General features: G+C 46.6%; 1 protein-coding gene across 1 annotated transcript in view; it reads left to right on the forward strand.

Moving 5' to 3' along the window:
* The window catches only part of REV1 (REV1 DNA directed polymerase), a 475,128-nt gene that overhangs the window by 157,450 nt on the left and 291,226 nt on the right, over positions 1-26,452 (forward strand). Inside the window, exon 6 of the mRNA XM_086934725.1 lies at positions 13,775-14,424. Coding sequence (XP_086790851.1) covers positions 13,775-14,424 — 650 coding nt within the window. The remainder of the gene's footprint in view (positions 1-13,774; positions 14,425-26,452) is intronic.

Raw genomic sequence — 26,452 nt, forward strand, 5'->3', positions numbered from 1 at the left:
AATATATAAACTACATGGAAAATCGGTTGCCCTGTTGCACTGGTCACAGGCAACATTAAATCCCCTAAAAATTGCAAAGTTCACCTCAGTTGTGAAATTGATTTCTTGCATGGGAAATCGGCCGCCATGTTGAGCTGTTAAGCCAGGACCATTGAATTCCCCTAAGGTTACCAACTACATGGAAAGTCTGCCGCCATGTAGGTGGTGTATAAGGACCAATGAATCCCTTAAGTGCATATAAACTAGGGAGATCAAACCCAATTGTGGAAAAATGGAGCTCGAAAAATACAACTACCCAAGAACTGGTTTTATATTTCTTCGTAACATCGTGGGGCATAGTGATAATGTATCCAAAACGACCACTGGAGTGGTAAATAATGAACCCAATTCCTCACGGCCCATATTAACCCTTTCGATGCTGATGACGAGCTCAGCTCGTCATCACCCACGGGTGTCGTGTGCTTATGACTAGCTGAGCTCGTCATGAATATATGGCATCCTGAATTTTTCAGCACAGGACGGGAAAACTGCCAGCAGCCATGTGGTTAAGGAAGGGAATCTCATATTCCAAAACCTATCCCCCTCCAAGTAGATGAAATGTGGGTACAGAACCAAGGGGAAATGCAGGACAACAACACATGTTAGTGGAGTTTGTCGCCCTCGCATGGAAGCCAAGGGGAAGAAAACACAATGTATTAGTGAAGTTGACACATGCCAAGAAAAACGTCTACCTCATAATAATACCAGATAAGGGCCAGCCCTTCATGGATAATTATACGAAGGACGGTTCAAGAAGATGGAAATAATCTAGCTATGTAGTATTAATGTTGTGTGTGCTCATTATCAAACATAATGATAATATAGAGGTGATGTGTGTCATGTACCCCAACACCCTTGTGATTTATAGAGGACAGGCACAATAAATCAAGAAGAGAAATATGTAACAGTTCCACCAAAGATGCATTAGTTGCAAATTCAAATGTAAACTTTCAGAATCTAATAAGAAATTGTCATAGGTGAGGAAAACCCTAAAGTTCCACAATACCTATTATATGGTATACTAACAAGATGTCATGTAAGCTCATTAAACATGGAACAGATTGCAAACAATGATTCCTGCTATGAACTATTCAGCATGTAAAGAGGCATCCTTATTTGACAATAGATAAAATTCAGAACAGGCAAATGATGTGATGTTACATACACTCAGTCTCGTAAAAAAACATATAATTCTCTGTCTGTATTGCGCCCTTTATCTACTGCTCGCAATTTTATGAGCCATTTGGATTCCAATTTTCTCAGTGCTAGCGTTCTAGCCCCTCCACGCGGATTATCCTCATCCACGGCAATCCCATACATTTTAATTTGCCGTACTTCTGAATTGGTGTGTACAGTATTGTAATGCACTGCTCAGGCATAATTCTCATTGCAATTGCGAATTGCTCTAATATGCTCTTGGACTATATGTTTTGTATTACAATTCATAAAGTGGTGTATCTTATGTTCCTGTTAAGTGTTCTAGTGAAAACTAGTCTTCTTGTTTTCTGCAAACTGACACACTTTGCACATCGAGCACTTAAAGAAACCCTTTGGTTTAACCACATTTTTATTTGGTTCACTTGTTGGGTTGATATTTACAGAGGGGCTCAGTATATTCCTCAAAGTCCTACCCCTTTTGTATACAGTCCGGTTTTTTTTTTCTTTAGATACACAAGGATCCAGGTCATGGTCCAACTTCAAAAGTTGCCAGTGTTTGTTAAGTGTCTTGAAAACCTGACTACTTTGTGAATTAAACTGTGTTATTAATGCAATCCTGTCTCCTTCTGATTTGCACTTCATTTTGCGATTGTGCTTGAGGAGTCCTGTTCTTTTGATTCTGTTAATCCTAGAATGGGCTTTTTCTAGTAAAGTACGATCATAGCCCTTAATTAGGAACATTGTTTCAGAGTTTTCACCTCTTGCTGGAATACGGCATCATTGCTATAATTGCGTCCGAGCTAGGTCATTTCGCCAAAGGGTATGGCACGAATTTGAGAGTCAGGGTGTGTACTACTAGAGTGCAACACTGAATTACATGCCGTATCTTTACAGAAAAGTTTACTTTCAAGTTTGCCGTTGTCAATGAACAGTGTAATGTCTAAAAAAATCAATGTGGCTACTATTGATGTTGTGAGTGAAGCTCAGAATGTATTGATTGACATTGATATATATTTCATGAGCGCATCAAGGGTCTTGTTGTCCCTCCCCAGATCATAAGGATGTCCTGAATGAATTGACCACAATAGTATGCCTCCAAGTTAAGGCTGACTGCTCTGTGCCAAGCTACGGGGGAGTTGAGCACTGGCTAATTTGAGGTTTGCTTCTGCCTTACCCTGATTGTGGTTGCTGTTTAACCAGGGCGCACACCCTAGCCAACCAATAACCCAATTTCTCACAGTGGTCATATAAAATATTGACGTCTCGCTTAGATTAGGAGAGGGTTAAAGCATGAGATCCTCCACTGAAGAGAAATGTTGGCGTCCTTGCAGGAAAATAAATCACTGTATTAGTGTTTAAATCATTATGAACATTTTCTTTGTTAGAAATTGGGTTTCAAGTTGGCAGAGGTATGCAACTTGATCCAGCAGGAGCTACGATCCTAGTCAGGGTAAGTCACAAGCATACCCTAAATTAACCTGTGCTCACCCCCTGGCAGCTTGGCACAGAGCAGTCTGGTTTATCTTAAGAGGCACTGTGTGAAGTACTTGTGCAACATCTCAAACAGTAAAACGGTGAAAACACCACACAAAAAGATACAACACCTGGTTAGAACAATAGAGCTTAAATTTAATGAGCAAAATAAGACCAAAATGACAAAAATTCAATAAGTAGAACTGCAATTATTAATTTGTAAAAAAAATAAACTGAAAAAGCGCCAGTCGGGGATATCTTTTCACACTAGACCCGATCAAATCCTAAAGTTCAGCCAACTGCGATGTAGCGCAGGTCAGATACAGGAACCATCCTTGGCCCACTACAAAGTTCCTTGGTTGCGCCATAGTCGAAAAAGAGATGCAGGGTACAGGCGAGGCAGTGCGCTGTTACCTATTCACAAAGGAAGGTGAAGTGCCATTTCCGAGGTATGTTGGCACCACTTGGCAGGGCAGACTCGCAGATGGGAGAGTCCAGGTGCTGTAGCAGGTGAGTTGGAAGTCTTTAACGTCCCTGAGACTTCAAACAGAAGGCATGCCAGCAAGCCCTTGGAGTCAGTCTGGTCCTTGATTCAAGAAATGTGGGTCTACTCCTTCTCACCCACCCAAGGATGGCAGCAGATCCGCACAGCAAGAAAGCAGTTTTTCTGGCATAGTCTTTACAGGTCCAGAAGTGTACTGAGTGGTTGGGTCAGAAGTCTCATTCTTATACCCAGTGATGCCTTTGAAATGGGGGAGGCTTGAAAGAAGGGTTTTGAAGTTCATTGAGGTTCTCCCTTCCTGCCCTGGCGCCAGACTCATTACGGGGGGGGGGGTGTTTAAAAGTCCTTTGTGTGGGGGCAGGACTCAGCCTATTCAGGTGTAAGTGTGAGGCTGTTCCCAGATCCTCCCTAACATCCTGCCCAGGACGGCCCATCAGGGAGTGGATGGCCCTTCAAGTCACACCTAAGTTCCATTGTGTAAGGCTGTCTAGAGGGCATGCACAAAGCCCAGCTGTCACCCAGACGCATATTCAAGAGAGGCTGCAGGCAAACCAGGCTAAGCGCACTAAAATGCCATCTTTCTAAAAGTGGCATTTATAAAATTGATAAATTTGCCTTTACTATTAAAGAGAATTAAAAATTACAGTTCCATAGTGTTGGACCCGTCTGCTTCTGAGAGTCCCCTCACCACTATGATTTATTTTGTTCCCCTGTACCTCCAAAAATTTGTCGCTTTTTTATTTTTGTCTACCAGGACTTTTTGTGTGATTGTCTCATGGGGCTAGATGTTCCTTGACACTCAGTTACTCACGAGGTTTCTGGCACCTATGTACAAGGCACCTGGCGAAACCTGTGAGCCTGGAAACTGAGGTTGACAACCTGTGTGTGTGTTCAAACTTAAAATGGTGGACACATATTTCCCTCATGTGAGTGACTCCCATTGGAGCCTACATGAACTTTGGCCTTTTGAGGTTTTGGCGCCCTTTTGCTTGGCGCGCATTCCTGACAGGAATTCCTTTAGTTTCTTCAGGAACACAAAATGGCTGCTCCAGAACCCCAGGATGGTGGCTCTGAAGGACCAGAAAGTACCTCAAAAGTGCCATGTCATGGGCCTACACAGAGAAGGTTCTAGAACCTTCTGGCTCGTGCTAGCACCCCAGGGCACTGGCTATATAAGGTCCAGTCCCTGGCGGCCATTGGAGATGAAGATCATTCCTGATTCCTGATTTGACCTTGACAAGGAAGGAGTTCTAGACTGACACCAGATTGACACCTGCCCTGTTGACCCCTAAGGCAGCTGGTGACAAAGGCAATAGTGCAGCTAAGGTTGCTGGCGTTGGATGTGACTGGCGTTCCAGTCAACAGCGTGGGCGGTGACCTAGCGCCTGTAGCGCCTGCCCAGCGACCGCCTTGAATTCCCCAAAAGACTGTGGCCAAGTTCGAGTGCCTCTCCGCCCCCCCGGTGGCTGAAGCGGCTGTGGAAGCGAGTCGCTAGGCGAGAGTGACGTCGCCGCGATCGTGATCCCCCCTGAAGTGCCCCCTTCGTGAATAGCGCCTACCGCGAGGAGCTCGGACGTCTCCGAGCCCCATCTGCGAAGAGCGCCTCCTGCGTGGACCGAAGGTGAGGTGGTGCGCCGGGGCGGGGAAGGCCAGCCTGCATTGGGCGGGACTAGCGAGTCAGCCCCTCCTTGTTGACCCGGGAGCTGAAGCTGTGGGCGGGAACCACCCCGAAGAAGGAAGTCGGAGGGAGGTCTGTGGAGCCCCTGCGAGCCCCGTTGCTGGCTAGAGAAGTACTGTGCTTGACTGCATCGTCCGCTACAGCTGATGTGAGGTGGGCCGTGTGTTCCGCTAAAAGACTGCGGTGTGTGAGAGCTAAACAGCGGCATTACTTTGACTGAACTGTGGAGTTTTTGCGACCTCCCCGGCAGCCCGTTCGTCGTCTTAAGACTCTGAACTGGTGCCGCCAGGGTTCTGAGGGTGAACCAGCCCTGTAGGCGAATATTGACCCCCAGCGCCAAGTATAGGTCCTCTCCCGGTGGCAGCCGAGTGTGAATGAGCTGCTAAATGTATTTCCTTGCTTTCTAGATACACGCGTGTGCATCGAGCGGTTACAAAAGAGTCCCAAAAGTAGTTCTGTATCCCGAGAAGCCTGAAAGCCTGTCGGGCTGTCCAACTAACTGTAAGAGTAATCTCTCCTTTCTCCACACTGGAAAAGTGACTGTATTTAAAAGTGATTAATTGGTGGCAGCGATACCAGTCATTGGTGATAACTAAAGTGATATTTAGTCCAGTCATTATTGTGCTAGACATTGCTGATATTTATTGTGATATTTATTCTGGTCATTGATATTATTTATTCTATTTATTCCAGTCATTGCTAAATTAATATTTATTCTACTGTATTCATATCTGCTATTTATCCAGTGTAGTTATTCCTTAGAGTCCAACTATTTATTTATTTATGAGAAACCAGTATTCCATTGAACAAATGCTTACCAGAAATGTAACTGTGAAACCCTAAGTGAATTTGCTACAAACCCAGAGAACTTTTATATAAATGAATCGTATTTTTCCATAACAGTGGTGTGGTGTCCTTCTTTTTGTGTGGTGTACAGGGGGTTATTATCGGGTCCAAGCTGGCTTAACACTATAGCCTTCACCTGCCTAGCCACTCGAGTCAAGCTACCTTCCCCCCTTTATGCTGGGCTTGCCCGCGCAGGTCCAACATAAAATTGGTGGCACAGCGGTGGGATTGCGAGCCGTGCTTGTTGTGAACCCCATAATAATTCAGTGTGCCCCACAGGTACACACCCGGAGTTTTCTCCCAGCGGCCCTCTAATTTATCGTTTTGTTTTTTCTAAATTCTTGTCTGGTGGTGGGTGGAAGTGACCCTCAGTTGTCCTTACCTTACAACCTACTTCGTGGTAGTGGTCCACACTTTTCGCTGACGAGATGGAATTCAATATGTCAGAGTTGGAGACCTATACTGTGGCGCAACTCAAGGATTTCTGTCAGGAAAGGGGTGTGTTCGTCAGGCGAGGGGCCAAAAGAGAGGAGCTCCGTACTAGTCTGCGAGCCTGGGTGGAGGCACACATGGAGGGAACGGTGGAGGAGGAGGAATTTGACAGAGATACTGTTGTTGAGGTAGTGACTGCAGGTCCCCCGGGGGTGGGTGAAATGTCAATTAGCCCCAAGGAAACTTCACGGGAGGGCAGCAGTGTATCCTCTAGAGGGTTGTCTGAAACTGAATTGGCCGACAGGAGGGAAGAAAGACATCTGAGGTTAGAGTTGGCTAGGTTGGAGCTGGAAGGGAGGAGGATGGAACACGAGTTCAGGCTAAAGGAACTTGACCTCAAGTCCCGTAACAACACTCCGGAGGGTGTCGAGTCTCAGGAATTTGCCAGGGAGCCCAGACCTCATTTACCTAAGGACGTGGTCGCCAGCTACACTGCTGGAGACGACATTGCTAAATGGCTGACAGCCTATGAGGTCTCCTTAAGAGCCCATGGGATCCATGAGAAGCATTGGGGTGGTGGATTGTACCGGTACATGCCTCCGACAGGTAGGGATGCCTTATTGGCCCTCGACCGGGAGGAACAGGTAAATTACCCCGCCATGAAGGTGGCGCTCATCAGGAAGTTTGGGTTGACCCCCGAGAAATACCGGCAAAGGTTCAGGGGCAGCCACAAGCTGAGCTCACAAAATTGGGTTGACTTCCTGGATTATGCCAAGAAAGCCCTGGAAGGGTGGGTCCAAGGTAGTGAGGTGGAGGACTATCACGGGTTGTATGACTTGATACTCAAGGAACATCTACTCGAGAAATGTCTTCCCGAGCTGAGGCAACACCTGGTAGACAGCAAACTTACTTGCCCCCGTAAGCTTGCTGAGGAGGCGGATGTCTGGGTAAGTACCAGAGTGTCCACGAGGGGGACGGGAGGAGAAACTCAGAAGTCCGGACAGGGCGCTCCCCAGAGGAAAGAGGGGGGAGATAACAAGAAGCAGGAGTTCTCCAAAGGCCCCCAAAATAGCTTTAAGGGGAAAAACACCTTCTCCAACTCTAAGGCTAACCCGCAGAAGAACCCTAATCCTGGCCAGAGTCAGCAGCCAAGGGTTATCCATTGCTTTGAGTGCGGTGGTATTGGACATTATAAGGGAGACGTGAAATGCCCAAAGAGACCACCCCCTCCCACTGGAGGAAAGGCCCCGGGAGTCGCTAGTGCAGCGCTTGGGGAGGAGATGTCCTTGAGTAAGGGAAGGGAGTGGGCGGGAGTCACCTTAGTGTCCCTGGGTAATCGGGAGATGGTTCCAAAGATCCAGGTGCCCGCGAATACTGCCAAGTATGGGCAATGGGTCACCATCAATGGCCATAGAGGGGAGGCTCTGAGAGATACAGGAGCCAGTGTGACTATAGTTAGGAGTCATCTGGTATCCTCAGAGCAGGTGATTCCAGGCGTACTTCATCCGGCCGCGATGGCTGACGGCCGAACGAGCCACTATCCTGTGGCCGAGGTTCCCTTTGAGTGGGGAGGGGTTGCAGGTTTACTTCGAGTTGCCGTAAGCCCCGCCGTGCCAGTCGATTGTTTGCTGGGCAATGATATGGAGCACAATGCTTGGAAGGAGGTGGAATACCGGACTCATTCTGAGATGCTGGGTACACCTGAATGGGCCTGTGTGAGTACCAGGTCGGCGGCTGCTCAGAAGGAGAAGTCGCGTGGGTTGGAGCCTGGAACAATGGCCCACCCAGCTGCCGAAGAGGGAGCATCTCGAGGACAGGAGGAGCCTACCTCGGTGTCCGTGCCCCGTGAGACGGATAGGCCACCGGAGGAGGTGGACCCGGAGTCCGCGGAGGAGGACATGGTTCCGTTGGAGGACCTGCCTATCCCTGCCGAGTGGCGAGTGGAAGGAGGACCGTCCAGGGAGGAACTGAGCAAGGGACAGAGGGATTGTCCCACCCTCGAGGGTCTGAGGCAACAGGCTGAAGCCCAGGCAGCAGGTAACCAGTCTGGGAACTATTGTGTTTACTGGGAGGATGGTCTCCTCTACAGTGAGCCCAGGGCGCCAGTGCACGGATTGTCACGGGCCCTGGTAGTCCCACAGTGTTACCGAGCCTTCTTGCTAGAGTTGGCTCATGAGATTCCATTGGCAGGACACTTGGGTCAGGACAAGACCTTTGCCCGGCTTGTCCCCCACTTTTATTGGCCTCGGATGAGGGTGGCGTCCGACACATATTGTCGGACGTGTGTGTCATGCCAAGCCAGTGGGAAAACAGGGATGAAGCTAAAGGCTCCCCTGGAACCACTTCCCGTCGTTGGCACCCCCTTTGAAAGGGTGGGCATCGACATTGCTGGGCCCCTTGATCCACCGACATCATCCGGTCACAGGTTTATCCTGGTACTGGTGGATCATGCCACAAGGTATCCAGAGGCTATACCTCTGAGAACCATCACTGCACCGGTGGTGGCGAAGGCCCTGATGGGGATCTTTACCCGAGTGGGTTTCCCCAAAGAAGTTGTGTCTGACAGGGGGACCAACTTCATGTCAGCATACATGCGGGCAATGTGGAAGGAGTGTGGAGTGACCTACCGGTTCACCACTCCTTATCACCCACAGGCCAATGGCCTCGTGGAGAGATTCAACAAGACGTTGAAGGGTATGATCAGAAGTCTACCCGAAAGCCTGCGGAGGAAATGGGACGTCCTCCTACCCTGTTTGCTCTTTTCCTACAGGGAAGTGCCACAGAAGGGAGTGGGTTTCAGCCCCTTCGAGCTTCTGTACGGGCACCCTGTACGTGGACCTCTCAGCCTGGTGCGAGACTCCTGGGAAAAGTCTCCCCGGAAAGTCCCCCAGGATGTGGTGAGCTACATGCTGGCCTTCCGAAGCCAAATGGCTAAGTTGTGGAAGCAGGCTTCTGACAACTTGGAAGCCAGCCAGTCTGTGATGAAAGCGTGGTATGACCACAATGCTCACCCGGTGGAGTTGGAGCCTGGCCAGAAGGTGTGGGTGATGGAGCCTGGAGAGCTGAGTGCCCTCCAGGATCGGTGGACAGGCCCCTTTGAGGTGTTGGAAAAGATGGGCAAGGCCACCTATTTGGTGGACGTGAAAACCCCTCGGCATCCGCATCGGGTGTTACATGCCAACCGCCTCAAACCCCACTACGAGAGGCCCGAAGTCACGTTAATCATGGTGACTGATGGATCGGAGGAAGAGGACACTGAGCCTCTCCCCGACCTGTTTGCGTCTCAAGAGAAGGATGGGTCAGTGGAGGGAGTGAAACTCTCACCATCTTTGACTTCTGAGCAGCAGGAGGAATGTCGCCAGGTCTTGGGGTCATTCGCTCCTCTGTTCTCCCTTGTTCCGGGTAAGACCCACCTGTGTACCCATGATGTGGACACAGGAGACAGCCCACCTGTGAAGTCCAAGTCTTACCGGCTGTCTGACAAGGTGAAGGCCAGCATCCGAAGCGAGGTAGCCAAGATGCTGGAGCTAGGAGTCATCGAACCCTCAAGTAGCCCTTGGTCTAGCCCGGTGGTTTTGGTTCCCAAACCTGCGCCACCTGGCACCACGCCCGAATTGCGATTCTGCGTGGACTACCGAGGACTCAATTCGGTCACGAAGACCGATGCTCATCCGATCCCTAGGGCGGATGAATTGATTGACCGGTTGGGAGCTGCCCAATATCTCAGTACCCTTGACCTCACCGCAGGGTATTGGCAGATTCCCATGACTGATGGAGCCAAGGAAAGGTCAGCCTTCTCCACACCTGATGGACACTACCAGTTCTGTATGATGCCCTTTGGGCTCAAGAACGCTCCTGCAACATTCCAGCGACTGGTGAACATGATCCTCACCGGAATGGAGTCCTTCTCAGCTGCTTACTTAGATGACATCGCTGTCTTCAGTAACAGTTGGGAGGATCACTTGCAGCATTTGCAGGCTGTTCTCCAGGCCCTGGAACGGGCTGGCTTAACGATCAAGGCCAGCAAATGTCAGATTGGGCAGGGGTCGGTGGTGTACTTAGGTCACTTGGTGGGCAGGGGAGCGGTGCAACCCCTTCAGGCAAAGATTGAGGCAATCATGGCCTGGAAACCCCCCAAGACCCAGACTGAGGTCCGAGCCTTCCTGGGCCTCACAGGTTACTACAGACGGTTCGTGAAAGGGTATGGCACTATCGTGGCACCCCTTACAGAACTCACGTCCAAGAAGCAACCCAGGAGAGTCATTTGGACGGAGGCTTGCCAGCGAGCCTTCGACACCCTGAAACAAGCATTGTGTAAAGCTCCAGTCCTGAAGGCTCCAGATTTCATGAGAGAGTTCATTGTCCAGACAGATGCATCCGACATTGGCATTGGGGCGGTGTTATCGCAACTCAATGAAGAGGGTCTGGATCAACCCGTGGTCTTTCTGTCACGAAGACTGCTTCCCCGGGAACAGAAATGGAGTACCATTGAGCGGGAAGCCTTTGCGGTGGTCTGGGCACTGAAGAAGCTGCGACCATACTTGTTTGGCTCGCACTTCCTGGTTCAGACAAACCACCGACCCCTTCGTTGGCTCATGCAAATGAAGGGGGAAAACCCCAAACTGTTGAGGTGGTCTATCTCCCTACAGGGAATGGACTTTCGGGTGGAACACCGACCCGGAGTTGACCACGCCAATGCAGACGGTCTCTCCAGGTATTTCCGCCTTAGTGTTGAGAACTCCCAAGGGGTTGGGTAGCTCTCCCCACTTTCAGCTGGGGGGGACGCGTGTTGGACCCGTCTGCTTCTGAGAGTCCCCTCACCACTATGATTTATTTTGTTCCCCTGTACCTCCAAAAATTTGTCGCTTTTTATTTTTGTCTACCAGGACTTTTTGTGTGATTGTCTCATGGGGCTAGATGTTCCTTGACACTCAGTTACTCACGAGGTTTCTGGCACCTATGTACAAGGCACCTGGCGAAACCTGTGAGCCTGGAAACTGAGGTTGACAACCTGTGTGTGTGTTCAAACTTAAAATGGTGGACACATATTTCCCTCATGTGAGTGACTCCCATTGGAGCCTACATGAACTTTGGCCTTTTGAGGTTTTGGCGCCCTTTTGCTTGGCGCGCATTCCTGACAGGAATTCCTTTAGTTTCTTCAGGAACACAAAATGGCTGCTCCAGAACCCCAGGATGGTGGCTCTGAAGGACCAGAAAGTACCTCAAAAGTGCCATGTCATGGGCCTACACAGAGAAGGTTCTAGAACCTTCTGGCTCGTGCTAGCACCCCAGGGCACTGGCTATATAAGGTCCAGTCCCTGGCGGCCATTGGAGATGAAGATCATTCCTGATTCCTGATTTGACCTTGACAAGGAAGGAGTTCTAGACTGACACCAGATTGACACCTGCCCTGTTGACCCCTAAGGCAGCTGGTGACAAAGGCAATAGTGCAGCTAAGGTTGCTGGCGTTGGATGTGACTGGCGTTCCAGTCAACAGCGTGGGCGGTGACCTAGCGCCTGTAGCGCCTGCCCAGCGACCGCCTTGAATTCCCCAAAAGACTGTGGCCAAGTTCGAGTGCCTCTCCGCCCCCCCGGTGGCTGAAGCGGCTGTGGAAGCGAGTCGCTAGGCGAGAGTGACGTCGCCGCGATCGTGATCCCCCCTGAAGTGCCCCCTTCGTGAATAGCGCCTACCGCGAGGAGCTCTGACGTCTCCGAGCCCCATCTGCGAAGAGCGCCTCCTGCGTGGACCGAAGGTGAGGTGGTGCGCCGGGGCGGGGAAGGCCAGCCTGCATTGGGCGGGACTAGCGAGTCAGCCCCTCCTTGTTGACCCGGGAGCTGAAGCTGTGGGCGGGAACCACCCCGAAGAAGGAAGTCGGAGGGAGGTCTGTGGAGCCCCTGCGAGCCCCGTTGCTGGCTAGAGAAGTACTGTGCTTGACTGCATCGTCCGCTACAGCTGATGTGAGGTGGGCCGTGTGTTCCGCTAAAAGACTGCGGTGTGTGAGAGCTAAACAGCGGCATTACTTTGACTGAACTGTGGAGTTTTTGCGACCTCCCCGGCAGCCCGTTCGTCGTCTTAAGACTCTGAACTGGTGCCGCCAGGGTTCTGAGGGTGAACCAGCCCTGTAGGCGAATATTGACCCCCAGCGCCAAGTATAGGTCCTCTCCCGGTGGCAGCCGAGTGTGAATGAGCTGCTAAATGTATTTCCTTGCTTTCTAGATACACGCGTGTGCATCGAGCGGTTACAAAAGAGTCCCAAAAGTAGTTCTGTATCCCGAGAAGCCTGAAAGCCTGTCGGGCTGTCCAACTAACTGTAAGAGTAATCTCTCCTTTCTCCACACTGGAAAAGTGACTGTATTTAAAAGTGATTAATTGGTGGCAGCGATACCAGTCATTGGTGATAACTAAAGTGATATTTAGTCCAGTCATTATTGTGCTAGACATTGCTGATATTTATTGTGATATTTATTCTGGTCATTGATATTATTTATTCTATTTATTCCAGTCATTGCTAAATTAATATTTATTCTACTGTATTCATATCTGCTATTTATCCAGTGTAGTTATTCCTTAGAGTCCAACTATTTATTTATTTATGAGAAACCAGTATTCCATTGAACAAATGCTTACCAGAAATGTAACTGTGAAACCCTAAGTGAATTTGCTACAAACCCAGAGAACTTTTATATAAATGAATCGTATTTTTCCATAACAGTGGTGTGGTGTCCTTCTTTTTGTGTGGTGTACAGGGGGTTATTATCGGGTCCAAGCTGGCTTAACACTATAGCCTTCACCTGCCTAGCCACTCGAGTCAAGCTACCTTCCCCCCTTTATGCTGGGCTTGCCCGCGCAGGTCCAACACATAGGTACTAAATATGACAGCTGTACCTCCTTCCAATTGCAATTGGGAGTTACAGCTTTTTAAGGGTAATTAGGAATCCCCAAAGTTAACCTATGCGAAGGGTAGGCCTCAGAGTAATATAAAATAATTGGGAGTTTTTCACTACCAGGACATATAAAACATAAGTGTTTTACCTTTAAATTACACGGCACCCTGCCCTCTGGGCTATCTAGGGCCTACCTTAGGGGTGATGTATATGTAATAAAACGAGAGTTTACGGCTTGGCAAAGGGTTTTATATGTCAAGTCGATGTTGCAGTGTAAACTGCACACACAGGCTCTACAGGGTCCGGCTTGAGACATGTTTGAAAGGGCTACATAGGTGGGTGGCACAATGAGTGCTGCAGGCCCACTAGGAGCATTTATTTTACAGGCCCTGGGCACATGTAGTGCACTTTACTGAGGGCTTATAGGTAAATTAAATATGCCAACTGTTGCAAAGTCAAACTATGTTTTAGTGAGCGAGCACATGCACTTTAGCACTGGTTAGCAGTGGTAAAAGTAAACAAAAACAAATTCAGAAAAAGGGGAGGAGGAAGGTAAAATATTTGTGGTGACCATTTCCTGCAGTCTTCTTTTTTTAAATGTTTGTTTCTTTGCGGTGGAAATAAAGATAATGCAGTAGTGCAATGATTCCTCTAGCCTTCCTATTTGATTAGAAAAAAGTGATGGCTATGCAAATAAGTACATTCATTAAAGTCCCATTTCTTGTATTACAGTTGTAATTGCATTTTTGTTTTCTTCTTAGAAATCACACTGTAAATGAGCAGAGAGACCCAGCAACTGAGACAATGAATGGAATGTTTGATTGGCGACAGAAAGAAGAAGAGGATGATGATGAAGATTTTGACTTCACAGACTTTGGTCAGACTTCTGTTGGGCGAAAACAAAATGGAGTTCACCGTCCTCAAGACAACAGTGCCATTTGTAATGGACAGAATATTAGTTCCCATGGTGCCTTCAAACCACAGGACTCTTTGTTAAAACCTTGTTCTGACCCTGTGCAGAACCTGGAGCAGAAAACTGCAGAGACGGACACTGTTGTCTCTAGAAACTCTCCTATGCAACAGTTGCAGCATAGCAACACGCAGCCAGATGTCTTGAGCACTCCACACAGAACTGACACTCTTTCCTCCTCGCACAATATTACTAAACTTAATGGTGTTCACCATTCTGTTGTTCAGGGGCCTTCAAACATAAAAAGCACTTCTGTACCTTCACCTTCTAAGTTACTTCCTAGAACTACTGACCCCAATTTCATCTCTGACTTTTATTCCCACTCACGACTGCATCACATTTCAACGTGGAAGTGTGAGTTCACAGAATTTGTCCGCAGTCTACAAAGACATGGTGATGGTATATTTTCTGGCATGGAAAAGTTAAAAAAACTGAAGCCTGGTAAGTTTGTCAATGTAGGAAGCCTTCTTTCATGTATCTCAGATTTCTTTCACATGCAATGAACATAACTTAATTTCATTTTATCATCAGCTGCTGAAAGATTTAAGGAGCATTTCCTTTAAGGTTGCACCAGAGTCTATACTATCCTCAAAAGAGATGGTCACAGGATTGTCATACAAAGGGATCTTTTAGAATTCTGGCTCATAGGAAACCAAAGGTTCTTGTATGCAGGTTTGTATTGAGACTTTTGGTTTTTAAAAGGTTTGCATTTCATTCACCTTCTTAAGGAGTACATCGCAGAAGTTGATTTCAGATGGTTACTTTTAACCACCCAGGTGCCAGACTGGATCCGGAAATTTTGCCAGCAGTGCTCATGTGTACCTGTGGGTGGCATTGTGAAGCTTAACATTTGGTTTGCTCTGTCCCTTATGTAACAGAGTGGAGCTGCATATAAGCACCACCCCTGCATGCCAATGTCAGTTCCTTTCTTTCTGCGCTTTGGAATCAAGTGTGCGGGAAACCCAAGTCCCCACCTAAAACTACAAGGTTAAATCCATTGTGTGATTGTCAATAACAAATATCAGTGACGGACGTTCACAAAGTTTCTTTGGTGTCTGAGCTTGTGACAGGACTCCAAGTTGTGAGATGATTGTGCGCTCATGCACCCTAAGGCGATCTGGGGTCGAGATGCAAAGCTGTATGTCGCCAAAAATCAAAAGAATTCATCGACCTCATGTAAGTGTCCTTCCAGTGTAAGGGCACTGACCTTCTTTCAAGGCTGGTCCAGAGCCAGATTCTATTCGGGGTCGCAGTCATCAGATAAGTCGAGGTTCAAGTGCAAATACAAAAAGACAAAGCAGATTCTAGGCCCTATCCTGCCACTCTCTCTCAAAACAGAAGTTGCAAGTGTGTCAAGGTGTTGATTCCTGCTGGAGATGCAGATTGCGCAATTGATCCAGATGCGTCCTAAATTCCCCAGGTGATCAGCGACTCAGGAGCAAGCTATGCTGCATATTTTTGGCACCGTTCCAGCTTCCTCTGGCTTGCCTTCGGGCCCAAGGATCTGCATGGATTTTCAGTTGGGTTACTGCCAGCAAATCTGCCATCTGAGCTCCAATTTGCCTATGGTCCCTCATAAACTCTGATGTCATCTTAAATTCTGACCCCGACCCCTGCGCCAGAATCCATCTTGCCGCTGACTGAGATTGTGCTTCGAATCCACTCCAGCGCAAGCGGCTCCTGTACAACCTAAATCTGATAGTATACACCCACTGAGCTGTCCTCGGAGCCTCCATCTCCTTTTTGATCTTTTAAAACCACATTATGATTAAGGCTCCCAGTTTTCCGTTTTTACTGATTTTTACAGATAAATACAGACATAAAACATTTATTTTCTTGTCCGTATTTATTTTTAAATGTGGAAAAAAACAGACATTGGGTTGCTTTTTGAGTATTTCTAAATACTCTCTGTCATGACTTCCAGGCCAATAGCTGTGTGGATTGATAGGTAAGGGGTCTAAAAAAGAAAGGACTTTTAGTAAAGAGGGTCTTTTTTTGCAAAACATTTTTATTGACATTTCTTGTTACAGGCAGCACAATTTTCTGTTGATCGTTATTACAATGCCCTGGTTGTGCTTACCCACTTTGGTGGTGTGTTTAGAGCCTAGAAAGAGAAGACGGGTAGAAAGGACAGTAGAGTAGAAAGGAAGAGAGGAGAAGGACAGGATAGCCTAGTAGGGAAGAGTACAAAAACTGTGCACATAAATTTAGTGAAAGAGAGCAAAAAACTGCTAACAGCGGTAGATATGCACAAGGCTGATAATGAAATTTGCATATTTTCTTATAAGTGCATTGATTTATCTTCTGCCAGTGTTTACATCATTAAATCTTAGTAGGCATTCAAGCATAAGTGCATATTTACAGGTTAAATAAATGTGGAAATATACTAATTACAGCTTCATTTTCCCCCAAAACCCAAAATAAATATGGATAAATACGGACGGAAATGTCAAAAAAATAAATACCATAAAACCGGGAACCCTAATTATGATGATAGTTTGTATATGGACCTTGAAGAGACTAGTGGGCTTGATACTTGCCTGATATTAGGTTGTTATCCCTCATTGGGCCCCCAACAAAAGTGACTGCTTTTTTGCTTTTTCCCATTGGTAATTCAACATGCTGCGGAGGTCCTGGACCTACAACTGCATTGTGTTTTCGATACAATTAATGTCCTCTTACTGGTCATGCAGCCTAGGTCTTCTTCCTCTGAGCCCTGCTATTCCACAAAGCCTTAACTGATACTCTGCTGGGCATATGGTCTAAACCTTGCTCTTGCCCACTGATAAACAGACATGTGGCCACATGCTGCAGGTGTTTGCCCTGGCTTGCACTAGCAAGGTGAACCCAAATGTGTTCCCTATAACCCTTCCCTGGACAGGGAGACAAAGAAGATTAAGGAATTTAGAGAAACAAATGCTCTCTTCATTCAGCTTGGCCTTGAGTGTGGTCAACACAGTTTGCCTACTATGCCGATATATACACACACACCCTCTGAGATATGGCCTGCAAGATCTTGCCAGCAGTTTGGGAACAATTTAGACACTCCTCGGTTCTAGTCATTCAGGATGCAGCCAAATGAGTAATTCATGGTGGCCTGGAAACTACAGATTGCTTGGGGAGACCAGTCCGCACCAGTGGGTGCTCAGCCCATGGGGTTTTCAGTAGATGTGCAGTCATCTCTTATGGATATGCCCTTTAACGGATACTTCCTGCTCTGTGAAAAAGCTGATGCAGCCTCTAAAGCTTTCGTGGAGACTTGGGCCACAGCACATTCTTTAGGCCTCTCTGCCCTGCCAGATAGTTTTTCCACTAGGTTCAACCTTTCTGAGGCTAATTTAGTGGATTGGCATACAAGCAGCTTTAGGGCCCACTGGTACTCTTGAACCTGCAGATGTGTATTTTTATATACTGGTCCAGCAGTCCCACTGACCTTACCTGCGGTTCAAGGTAGCCCAGGAGCATTTTCAATTTGCCTTGCTCCTCTTCAGCCTCATCAGGTCCCCTCAGGTGTTCAGAAAAGTGATGGTGATGGTTATCGTCCATTTTTGGCAGCACTATTCTTCCTCTACTTCGGTGACTGGCTGTTGAAGCCCGGCTTGCAACAGCCAGTTGTGGACAACCTCAAGACGATGACTAACCTATCATCTGACTCCTTCGCAGAGGCACCCTTTCATTAAAGCTGTCTTAATTACTGTGCAGTTAAGGGCATTCCCTCGGTCACAAAGAGTCTAGGGCGTTTGAGCTATGATTTAGATGTTTCAACCGCAATAGCGGCTCTAAGGCTTCTTTAGTGAAATCTGAAGTCTATGTTAGCCCAGCATCTAGGGAAGCTGTCTGATTCCATTCAGGAGTCAGAGGATAATGCAAGAGCTCTGCAGTAGTCGCTGCTTGCCTGTAGTTGGAGTACAGTGGCAGACCCCTCTGTTGGGTTAAGGAGGTTAAGTGGAGGAGGTGGATGTTGGAGGACTCTGGTCTTCAGTGTAAACCTGGCCGTTTATCAGTCTGTTGGATTTTTGAGCTATTTGCCTGGCATGGAAGGCCTTCCTCCTGTCCAGCAAAGGTAGGTTGTTGCTGGTTCTCACGGACAACATCAGGGCCTTCTGAGATTGCAACAAGTAGAGTCTCTGTGCCTCTGGAGTTCGCTGGGGCATCCGGGCACCTCTCTGATTGTGAACCATCTAGTGAGATTTCTATATGCCAAGGCAGAGAGCTCATTCAGCGCTGTCTGGTCAATCACACATAGCAGTTACACTCTGAAGTGGCAATGGCATCTTCCAACAGTGGAAAGATTCCTGCTGGATCTTTTCGCCATATTAGACAACTTGCGGTTTCAACACTGTTGTGTATTGTTGCTCTCAATTAAACTTTCTGGAAGTAACATTCTGACTAGAATGGAGGAGCACAGGACTCCTGTAATTTTTTTTGCCTCTGCTGCTCCTACCCTGAGGTCTGAAGAAGGTCAGAACAATGGGGCCTAAGTTATCATAGTGGCTCCAGATTGGGTCCGGACAATGTGGTACCCAGAACGACTGGTCCTGATCATCTGGCCTGTGATCAGACTACTGCTTCATGAGGATCTTTTCTCCCGCCCTGATCTTGGTCAGCAGCGAGAAAATATTTAAAAAAATTGATGTGATTTGTGTTTTTACCTCTGTCCTAAAATTCTCCTTTGCTCGCATTGCATTCATTGTTGGGGGCCCTCTGAGCTGTTGAAAGGCTCTGGTGGAACTTCCGCTTTGTTTGGGGAAATTAAAGTTAGCGCTCTAGTTTTTCCTGTGAACGCTGACACACACTCACGCACTCATTATCGGCCTTAAATCACGCCGGCGACGCGGCCGCGCTGTGGCACTATTCTCCCGCCCTGATCTTGGTCAAGAGCGAGAACAGAACTTCTTTTTAAAAATTCTTGTGATTGTGTTTTTAACTCTGTCCTAAAATTCTCTTTTGCTCGCATTGCATTAATTGTTGGTGGCACTCTGAGCTGTGTGAAAGGCTCCGGAGGAGCTTCCGCTTTGTTTGGGAAATTCAAGTTAGCGCTCTAGTTTCTCCTGTGAATGCTGACGCACACTCATGCATGCATTATCAGCCTTAAATCAGGCCGATAACGCCTCCGCTCAGCGGAAGCGCGCAGCGTGCACGCCGATGGCGCGCCAAAGGTAAACCTGTCTGTGCCAGAGCGGGCCTAGGGGCTGGAACCCCTGTCTGCTCCCTCTCAGAAAAGTATGGTTATGACAGGGAGTAGCTCCTCAGGATTAGAGGTGAAAGTAGAGGTGAGTGTGTGTATAGTATGTCTTTAGAGGAGGAGAATATATCTTGCCCTCTGTGTAACTACAATTTTAAGCCCCCCCAGGTTATTCTCCCCTTGACTACCGGTAAGGGTAAAGGAAAATCCATCTCTGTTATTACTTAACTGTCGTTCCCTTCAAAAACATTCCAGTGAAATTCACCTAATCCTCGAAGAGAGGAGCCCAGATGCCCTCTTTTTGACACAAACCTAGACCAACAAGGACTTTGATGCTGATATAGTTCAAGCTCTTCCTTCTAATTACGCCTTTTTGAGGCAAGATCGTGTCAGTGGCCTGTACTTTTTCAGGTATTCTTATATGTCATCCCACAGGAGCTCTGGGCAATTTCTGTAATGATCTCCCAGATGTAGCTACCAACGGGGCGAGTCTTTCTTCCAATTTCTCCATCTTGGGCACTTTGAATTTACATTTTGATGACTTTGACTCTTCTCCTGTGCAGGACCTTGTCGAATGCCTGGAAACGTTTCAATTCAAGCAAATAGTGACTTAGGACATTTGCTTGATCTTTATTCACAAATCTTACAGATATCACTTTGGCTGAGTCCATTGCGGTTCCTTGGTCTGATAATTTTTTATTATCTTTTATTTGGACCCCTCAAGATTCATTACAGCCATTTGTTGGAACAAAAAATTTGGCCGTATATGGTCTAAACTTTCAGTGGAAAGCTGGGCGACTAATCTTATAAATTCCTCTCCTGTACCTCATTCTGATCCTACGATGGTGAATTATAAGTTTAATAATTGGTTGGAGTCTTCTCTTGACGCAGTTCTTCCTAAGAAAGAAGTATGCCATCGAGTAGGACCGAAGAAGAAAGCATGGTAGTCTCATACTTTGAGACAGCTTAAACAATCATGTAAACAATTTGAAAGGAAATGGAGGAAGGATTTCACAGAAATAAGCAAGATTAAATATAGAGAAGCAATCAAGCTTTGCAAAAATTAAATAAAAGCTACCCAAGTTAGCTATTATCATGGAAAAATCACTTCAGTATCCAATTCCCCTCTGGATATGTTTAAACTCGTGAAATCTCTTCTTATCCCCCCCAGTCCTCTTATTGATTGTGTTAATGCTTAAAAGCGCTGTGAGGAGATAGCAAACTTTATTTCCACTAAAGTTCATTACATCTACTCTAGTTTCCAGCAAACTATTTTAGATATAAATATTTCATTGCCCTCACAGCAAGCCATGCTTGAAGAATTTCCTCCTTTGACCCTATCCTCACTGCAGGAACTTTTGAAGCAAATGAAATCAGGTTCCCCGGCGGACCCCGCTCTCTCGGCTATTCTTAAATTGGTCTCAGAGATAATTTGTCCAGTTTTCTAGGACGTGATAAATGCTTCTTTTTTGATGGGGCAGGTTCCTCGTCTCTGGAAACGAGCAAGAGTTTAAGCTCTCCAAAAAAAAAAAAACTTAGAACCTGAGGATTGGGCCAATTATCGCCCCGCATCTTTGCTGCCAGGAATTAGTAAACTAGCAGAAAAACATGTTAACTCCTTATTGGCAGCTCATCTTGAGGAAAATAACTGCCTCCATCCCACTCAGACCTGCTTCAGGCGTCATCAGGGCACGGAGACCGCCCTTCTCGCCGTGGTCGAAGAGTCGAGAAAAATCTTGGATAACGGAGGTTGCACTGCTATTATTTTATTAGATCTTAGCGCAGCCTTCGATACCGTGAACCATCAAATTATAATCCTAAGAATCCGGGAGGTGGGAGTTGCAGGTACTGCCCTAAAATGGCTACAGTCCTTTCTTGTCGACATATTTTTTTGCTGTCTTCGAAGAAGAAGCACTCTCGAAGCAGAGGCCTTTGCAGTGTGGAGTCCCCCAGGGATCTTCCTTGAGTCCCACCATGTTTAACATCTACAAAAGGCCCCTGCCAGATGTGGTACTTCCCTGGGGGATCCATGCTGTTACTTACTCTGATGAAACCCAATTAGTGGTGTCTCTTAGTCCGCAACAGAAATCTGAGCCGGGTCTAGCTGCCTGCCTTGTAAAGGTATCTGAATGAATGGACCTTTCCTTTCTTAAATTAAACGCTGCCAATACAGAAAGTATGATCTTTGGCCGTGCGGCCCCTAATAATTTAGATCTTATGTGGCCTAGCTGTCTTGGTCCTTCATCTATGCCAAAGAAACAAATCAAGAGTCTGGGCGTCTGGTTTGATTGCAACTTGAACTTTACAGTTCAGGCATGCAAAGTCACTGCTATGGGCTTCTTAGGCTGATACGGAGGATTCTTGCTCTTCTCCCATCTGATGCCAGGCGTATGTTGGTTCAAGCCCTCATTTTGTCTCGGTTGGACTACGCGAATGCCGTCTACCTGGGTTCGCCACAAGTAACTATTAAGAGATTACAGATTGCCCAGAATTGCGCGGTCCATCTTTTGATGAATATCCCTAAACGTAATTCTGCTAAGTTGGCGCTTAGTCTGTTGCATTGGCTTCCTGTTCAGGAAAGAATCAGGTTTAAGGCAATGTGTATTGTCCACAAGTCCATCTCTGGTAATGGTCCTCCCTGATTCAGTCCATGGTGCAATTATATTGCACCAAGAGGACTTTAAGATCTAATAATAAACGGTCACGGACTGGAGACCGGCGGTTTTCATATAACGCGGCCAAATCCTGGAACCAGCTTCCAGATTACATCCGCCTTGAATCTGACCATCTTAGATTCAGAAAGCTGCTGAAGACTTTTCTCTTTCCATGATCAGTGGTAAATAATTTGGTGTCATAGGAAGCGCTAGGATGCCCTTGGGTAGCCATGCGCTATACAAGTGCATATTTATTCATTCATTCATTCATCTTCTGTCATTGCAACAGGGCAGGGTTCTGCATCTGAATCTGTGGAATCTACACTTCCATGCTTTGAGACTGAGTGGCAATAGTTAGTTGCGTTCAGTCTAGCATTAGAGGTTGAGGATGTCCTCTTTGCTGTCAGTCATTCATCCACAAATCCATTTCCGATGGGCGCTGGGAAACATTTGTTGCCTGGTGTGGAGTCCGCAAAACCCCTTACAAGCCCAACTGTCTGATATTTTATTGTTTGTTTCGTCTTTAGCCCAACAAGCTCTTCAGTGGGCACGATAAAAAGTTATTAGTCGGCCCTTTTGACCTTTGTGCGTTTTGCTGGATCAACCATCCTTTTTTAAATTTTTAATCACCTGTTATAAAGTGGTTCATTGAAGCTTTAATTAATTGTAATTTATTTAAAACAAGTTTTCTTAAGTTTTTTTGTGTAAAGGTTTTGGTTGCATCGTGTCAGGTTCAAGAAAAAACATTCATGTTACAGCATTGAAAAGATAGGTAATAGAAAGATGGGTACACATGATAAGCGGTACAATGGTTCATAATACGTATAGCTGTGTGCTTTTGATCAGTGGAGTGTCAAAGCTTCGGCTTCTCAGGTTCTCTGTAAAAATTAATAAAGAGATGAGCAAAGCCCCTATTAACAGTAGGTGGATTAAAGTAGCTAGGAGGAAATGCGAGGTAAAAGAAGCAATGGACAGGGGGGGGGGGGGGGCACGAGCAAGATCGGCTAGTGAGTACCAGGTAGACATGACCTGGGGGTCACAAGGGACAGGAGGCGAATGAGGGGACGGCTGCATGAGTGCCTCGACCTCTGTATCATGGCAGCACGAGGGGATATTGACCCATTACAAGGAGGTTTGTGGAGTCTAGGATGACAGGATTCACAAACTATAGTAAGCCACCAATATCCCAGGGGGCTAGGGAAGCTGGATAAGGGGTGCCCCCCCCCCTCTCAATCAGTTTCCTGAACTTGGTAAGCTTGGCTTCCCAGGCTACTGTTATGGGGTGTCTACGAAGCCGTCGAGCTTCCCCAACGTAATGTGGTGGTTTCTACCTCTCCTCAATGGAGAAGCGCCTTGTGCCACTGGGGAGGTGTCGGGGGCTGTTGGGCTCTCCAATGTATGATGAGAAGGCGCTTAGCCACTAGGTGGTCGAGATTAGCTAAGCACACCCGCAGTTTGATTATTTTTCCTTCTAGGGAAGATGCCCAGTGCTGTTTCCTCCCAGGAATTCCGCGTTGTGAGTTCTGTGACGGTGGCCTGTAGTGTGTATTGCATGCCAATTGCTGGTTATGTTGGGGCATGACCAGAGCGTATGTTGGAGGTCGGCTGTCCGACCCCGGCATCTGAGGCAGGTGAGATTGGCTGTGGGGAACTGAAGCTGTAATACTCATGTTTTGCGCCACAATGGCTTGTTAATTTGGTCCTGACATTCCTCATGTTTCCTCTTCAAGCCAATACTCAGCTGCTTGTTCAGTTTTCAGACTCTCAAAACTATCTTTCTCATTGCGATCACGTCAGCTCTTCGCTTGAGTAAATTCCAGTCTCTTTTGGTATGAACAAACTGGTGCTGAGGATCGGGCTGCCTTCTTGCTGAAAGTTGTAACCCTTTTCACGTTGGACAATCCATCACCCTCCCAACATTCTTTACCACTTTTCCCACCCTTGAAAGAGATGGAGATACTCCATCAGATGGACACCAAAAGAGCTTTAAGTTTCCATATTGATGGCACCAAAGACCATCAGGTGGATGATCAGTCTTTGCATTAGCATCTGCTACACATTGACCAAAAAGCATTGTCCGGAAATACTGAGGGACCATTGCACTAAGACCAACAAAGCCACTACTGCCTGTCCAAGTTATCTGTCAGGCTTTGGCGTGAGTATCGGTGCACATGTTCACACAGATTGCTTTGTGACATCCAGGTGCCACAGGAAGGGCATTTCATCAGTTTGGTCCTGCAGACTTTATCTGATCCCACTCCACAGACTCTCCACCTATTCTATAGGTGAAGAAGCTATGGTTAGACGTCTCTGTCAGAAGAATAAATTACTTAACTTGAGTAACTCTCTTTGTGATAGATATTCTATCTAACCTCCGATTCCTTACTGGCCTCCCTCCTCGCCGTTCTGTGGAGTGGTCTCCTTTTAGCATCTAAAAAGGTCTCAAATTCGATATTGGCATACTTATGTCGTTTTTATGCTTTATGTCAGAAATCTTAGAATGAGTCAAGCAAGGAATTGACATTGGCATGGAGTAGTGGCACGTGTAACAGGCTCCATTCCATCACTTCTGGGGCAGAATGAAGTCTATGGTGCCACCTAGCGGCGCATGGGTTCACTTCTGAGAAACGTTCCTGATCCTGTTTAATGCCCGGTATATTCTAAAGGTGAGAAATCTGTGGTTAGATAGAGTATCCACCAGAATGAGTGTTTCACAAGATAAGTAGTTTGTTCTTCGAAACCATGATGCAGCTCCAGGTTTGACCCTCTTTACTCCAGGCGCTGCTAACAGGTGGAACATACTGAATCTTTACATATAGCCCACTTTACTACGCAAAGTATTTCATGGGCATAATTCAAGTAGGTCTTGTGGGCCTTTCCCTTGGAAACAATTAGAGCCACCTAGTGCACCTTGAAATGCATACTGCAAGCTCCCATTAGCTAATACAGTTTCAAAGACAGAGAGATGTTGATACCCTTTGGAGGTTAATGATTGCTTTGGTAGTGTTCATTCATATGTGCTGTAGTCTACTCATTACTTATGAGGTGAATGAATGAATCATGTTTATAGTGCACACTGCTATCCCAACAAGAGGTGTCTTGCACTGAGGTTGGCAATTATACGGGAAATTGTCCTGATCTAGGCCTGGTATGAGCACAATATTTCTGGGGTGTCTGACTTTGGTAGAACTATAAACAAAGGGCTTGCACAGCGGTTGTTGACTCCTTATATTCAACAGTTGATTTTTGTGGCGTGCAAACAGGGTCTGGCGCTGTCTGTACCAACCAGCGTGAACTCAAAACTAATACACAGCTCCTCCCATTGGAAGGGGACACCCTGTTGCACAGCTTTTGTTTATGACATGAAAAGTCTTACCGAGTATTCATAAAGTTAATCCTTCCTCATTGTGGGGTTCCAAAGAATATTTTATTTATCATTAAATTTTCTCATTTAAGCATAGGTTTCCAGTGGTGTATTCAAATTTAACAAAGTCCAATAACACTCCTTCCCCAATGCATTTCGGGCTAATCCTTAAGCCCTTCCTCAGGGGATAACTCTACGAAAAAAAGGAACATAACAATGTGTCACTATGTGTCCTGTTTGCTGTGCTTACGTTATGCAATATCCCTGTTCATGCAGTGATGCTATCACGTTAATCAAAAAGTGCCCGAATGTGAAAGTGAAAAAATTGCGGAGCCATGCATGTGTCAGGATATTCAAGGATCAGACTCCGAGTCACCGGAAAAGCCATTAAAAAACCATTCAAAAATTGAAAGACTAACCATGCGTGTTAACGTAGCCCAATGACCAAGTCACCTCACCGTGTATTAAGGAATGTGATAAAGAAAAGGTGCACACAATCTCGGATACAATAAAGTGAGCGGAATACTCACAGTCCGTCAATCTGGATAGTAGCGCTGTTTCTGTAACGGAACAGCGCGCGTTAAAACGACAAACTAGAATATGTTGAACTCGTGAGAGTAAATCAACACGGTCTCGTATAACGAGTACTTACAAAGTGCTCTGGTTAGAAAACGTGCTTCCGCGTTCAGCGTTGAAGTCGGGAACCCCGCGGGTGCTCTCGCTCAGTGTCGTTTTTACCGGCGTGTGAGTTGGTGTGAAAAGTGAAAACGGACTGTATAACTCGAGTGAACTGAAAGTAAACAAAAGAACGAGGCGGCCATATTACAAGGGTGCTATGTTGAGTGTGTGAATATGTAAACATCAGTGAACATTGCAAATCAAGTTAAGGCACATTCAAAAACATGTAATACATCAAACGTTATGAGTCACAGATAACACAAAAATTCCATTCGATCATTAAGACCGTGTGGCAGCATCGATGCCATGTAGCGAATCCAAAAGTTCTCTCTTTTGAGTAGTGTCTGTTTGTTGTTGTGAGTGGGGATAATCTGTTCAAGAATAACAAATTTTAGTTGGGCTATAGAATGTTTTTGTTCCACAAAATGTGCGGCCACAGTAGATTTCAAATTTCTAGTTCTGATGTTACTTTTATGCTCAAGTAAACGAGTTCTGATCTTCCTCTCTGTGTGTCCAATATAACATTTGCCACATGGACACTTGAGCATATAAATTAGATTAGCTGAATTGCAAGTGGCATTCACTCTC

Source organism: Lissotriton vulgaris, chromosome 8 (genome assembly GCF_964263255.1).
Source record: "Lissotriton vulgaris chromosome 8, aLisVul1.2, whole genome shotgun sequence".
NCBI classification, from domain to species: domain Eukaryota; kingdom Metazoa; phylum Chordata; class Amphibia; order Caudata; family Salamandridae; genus Lissotriton; species Lissotriton vulgaris.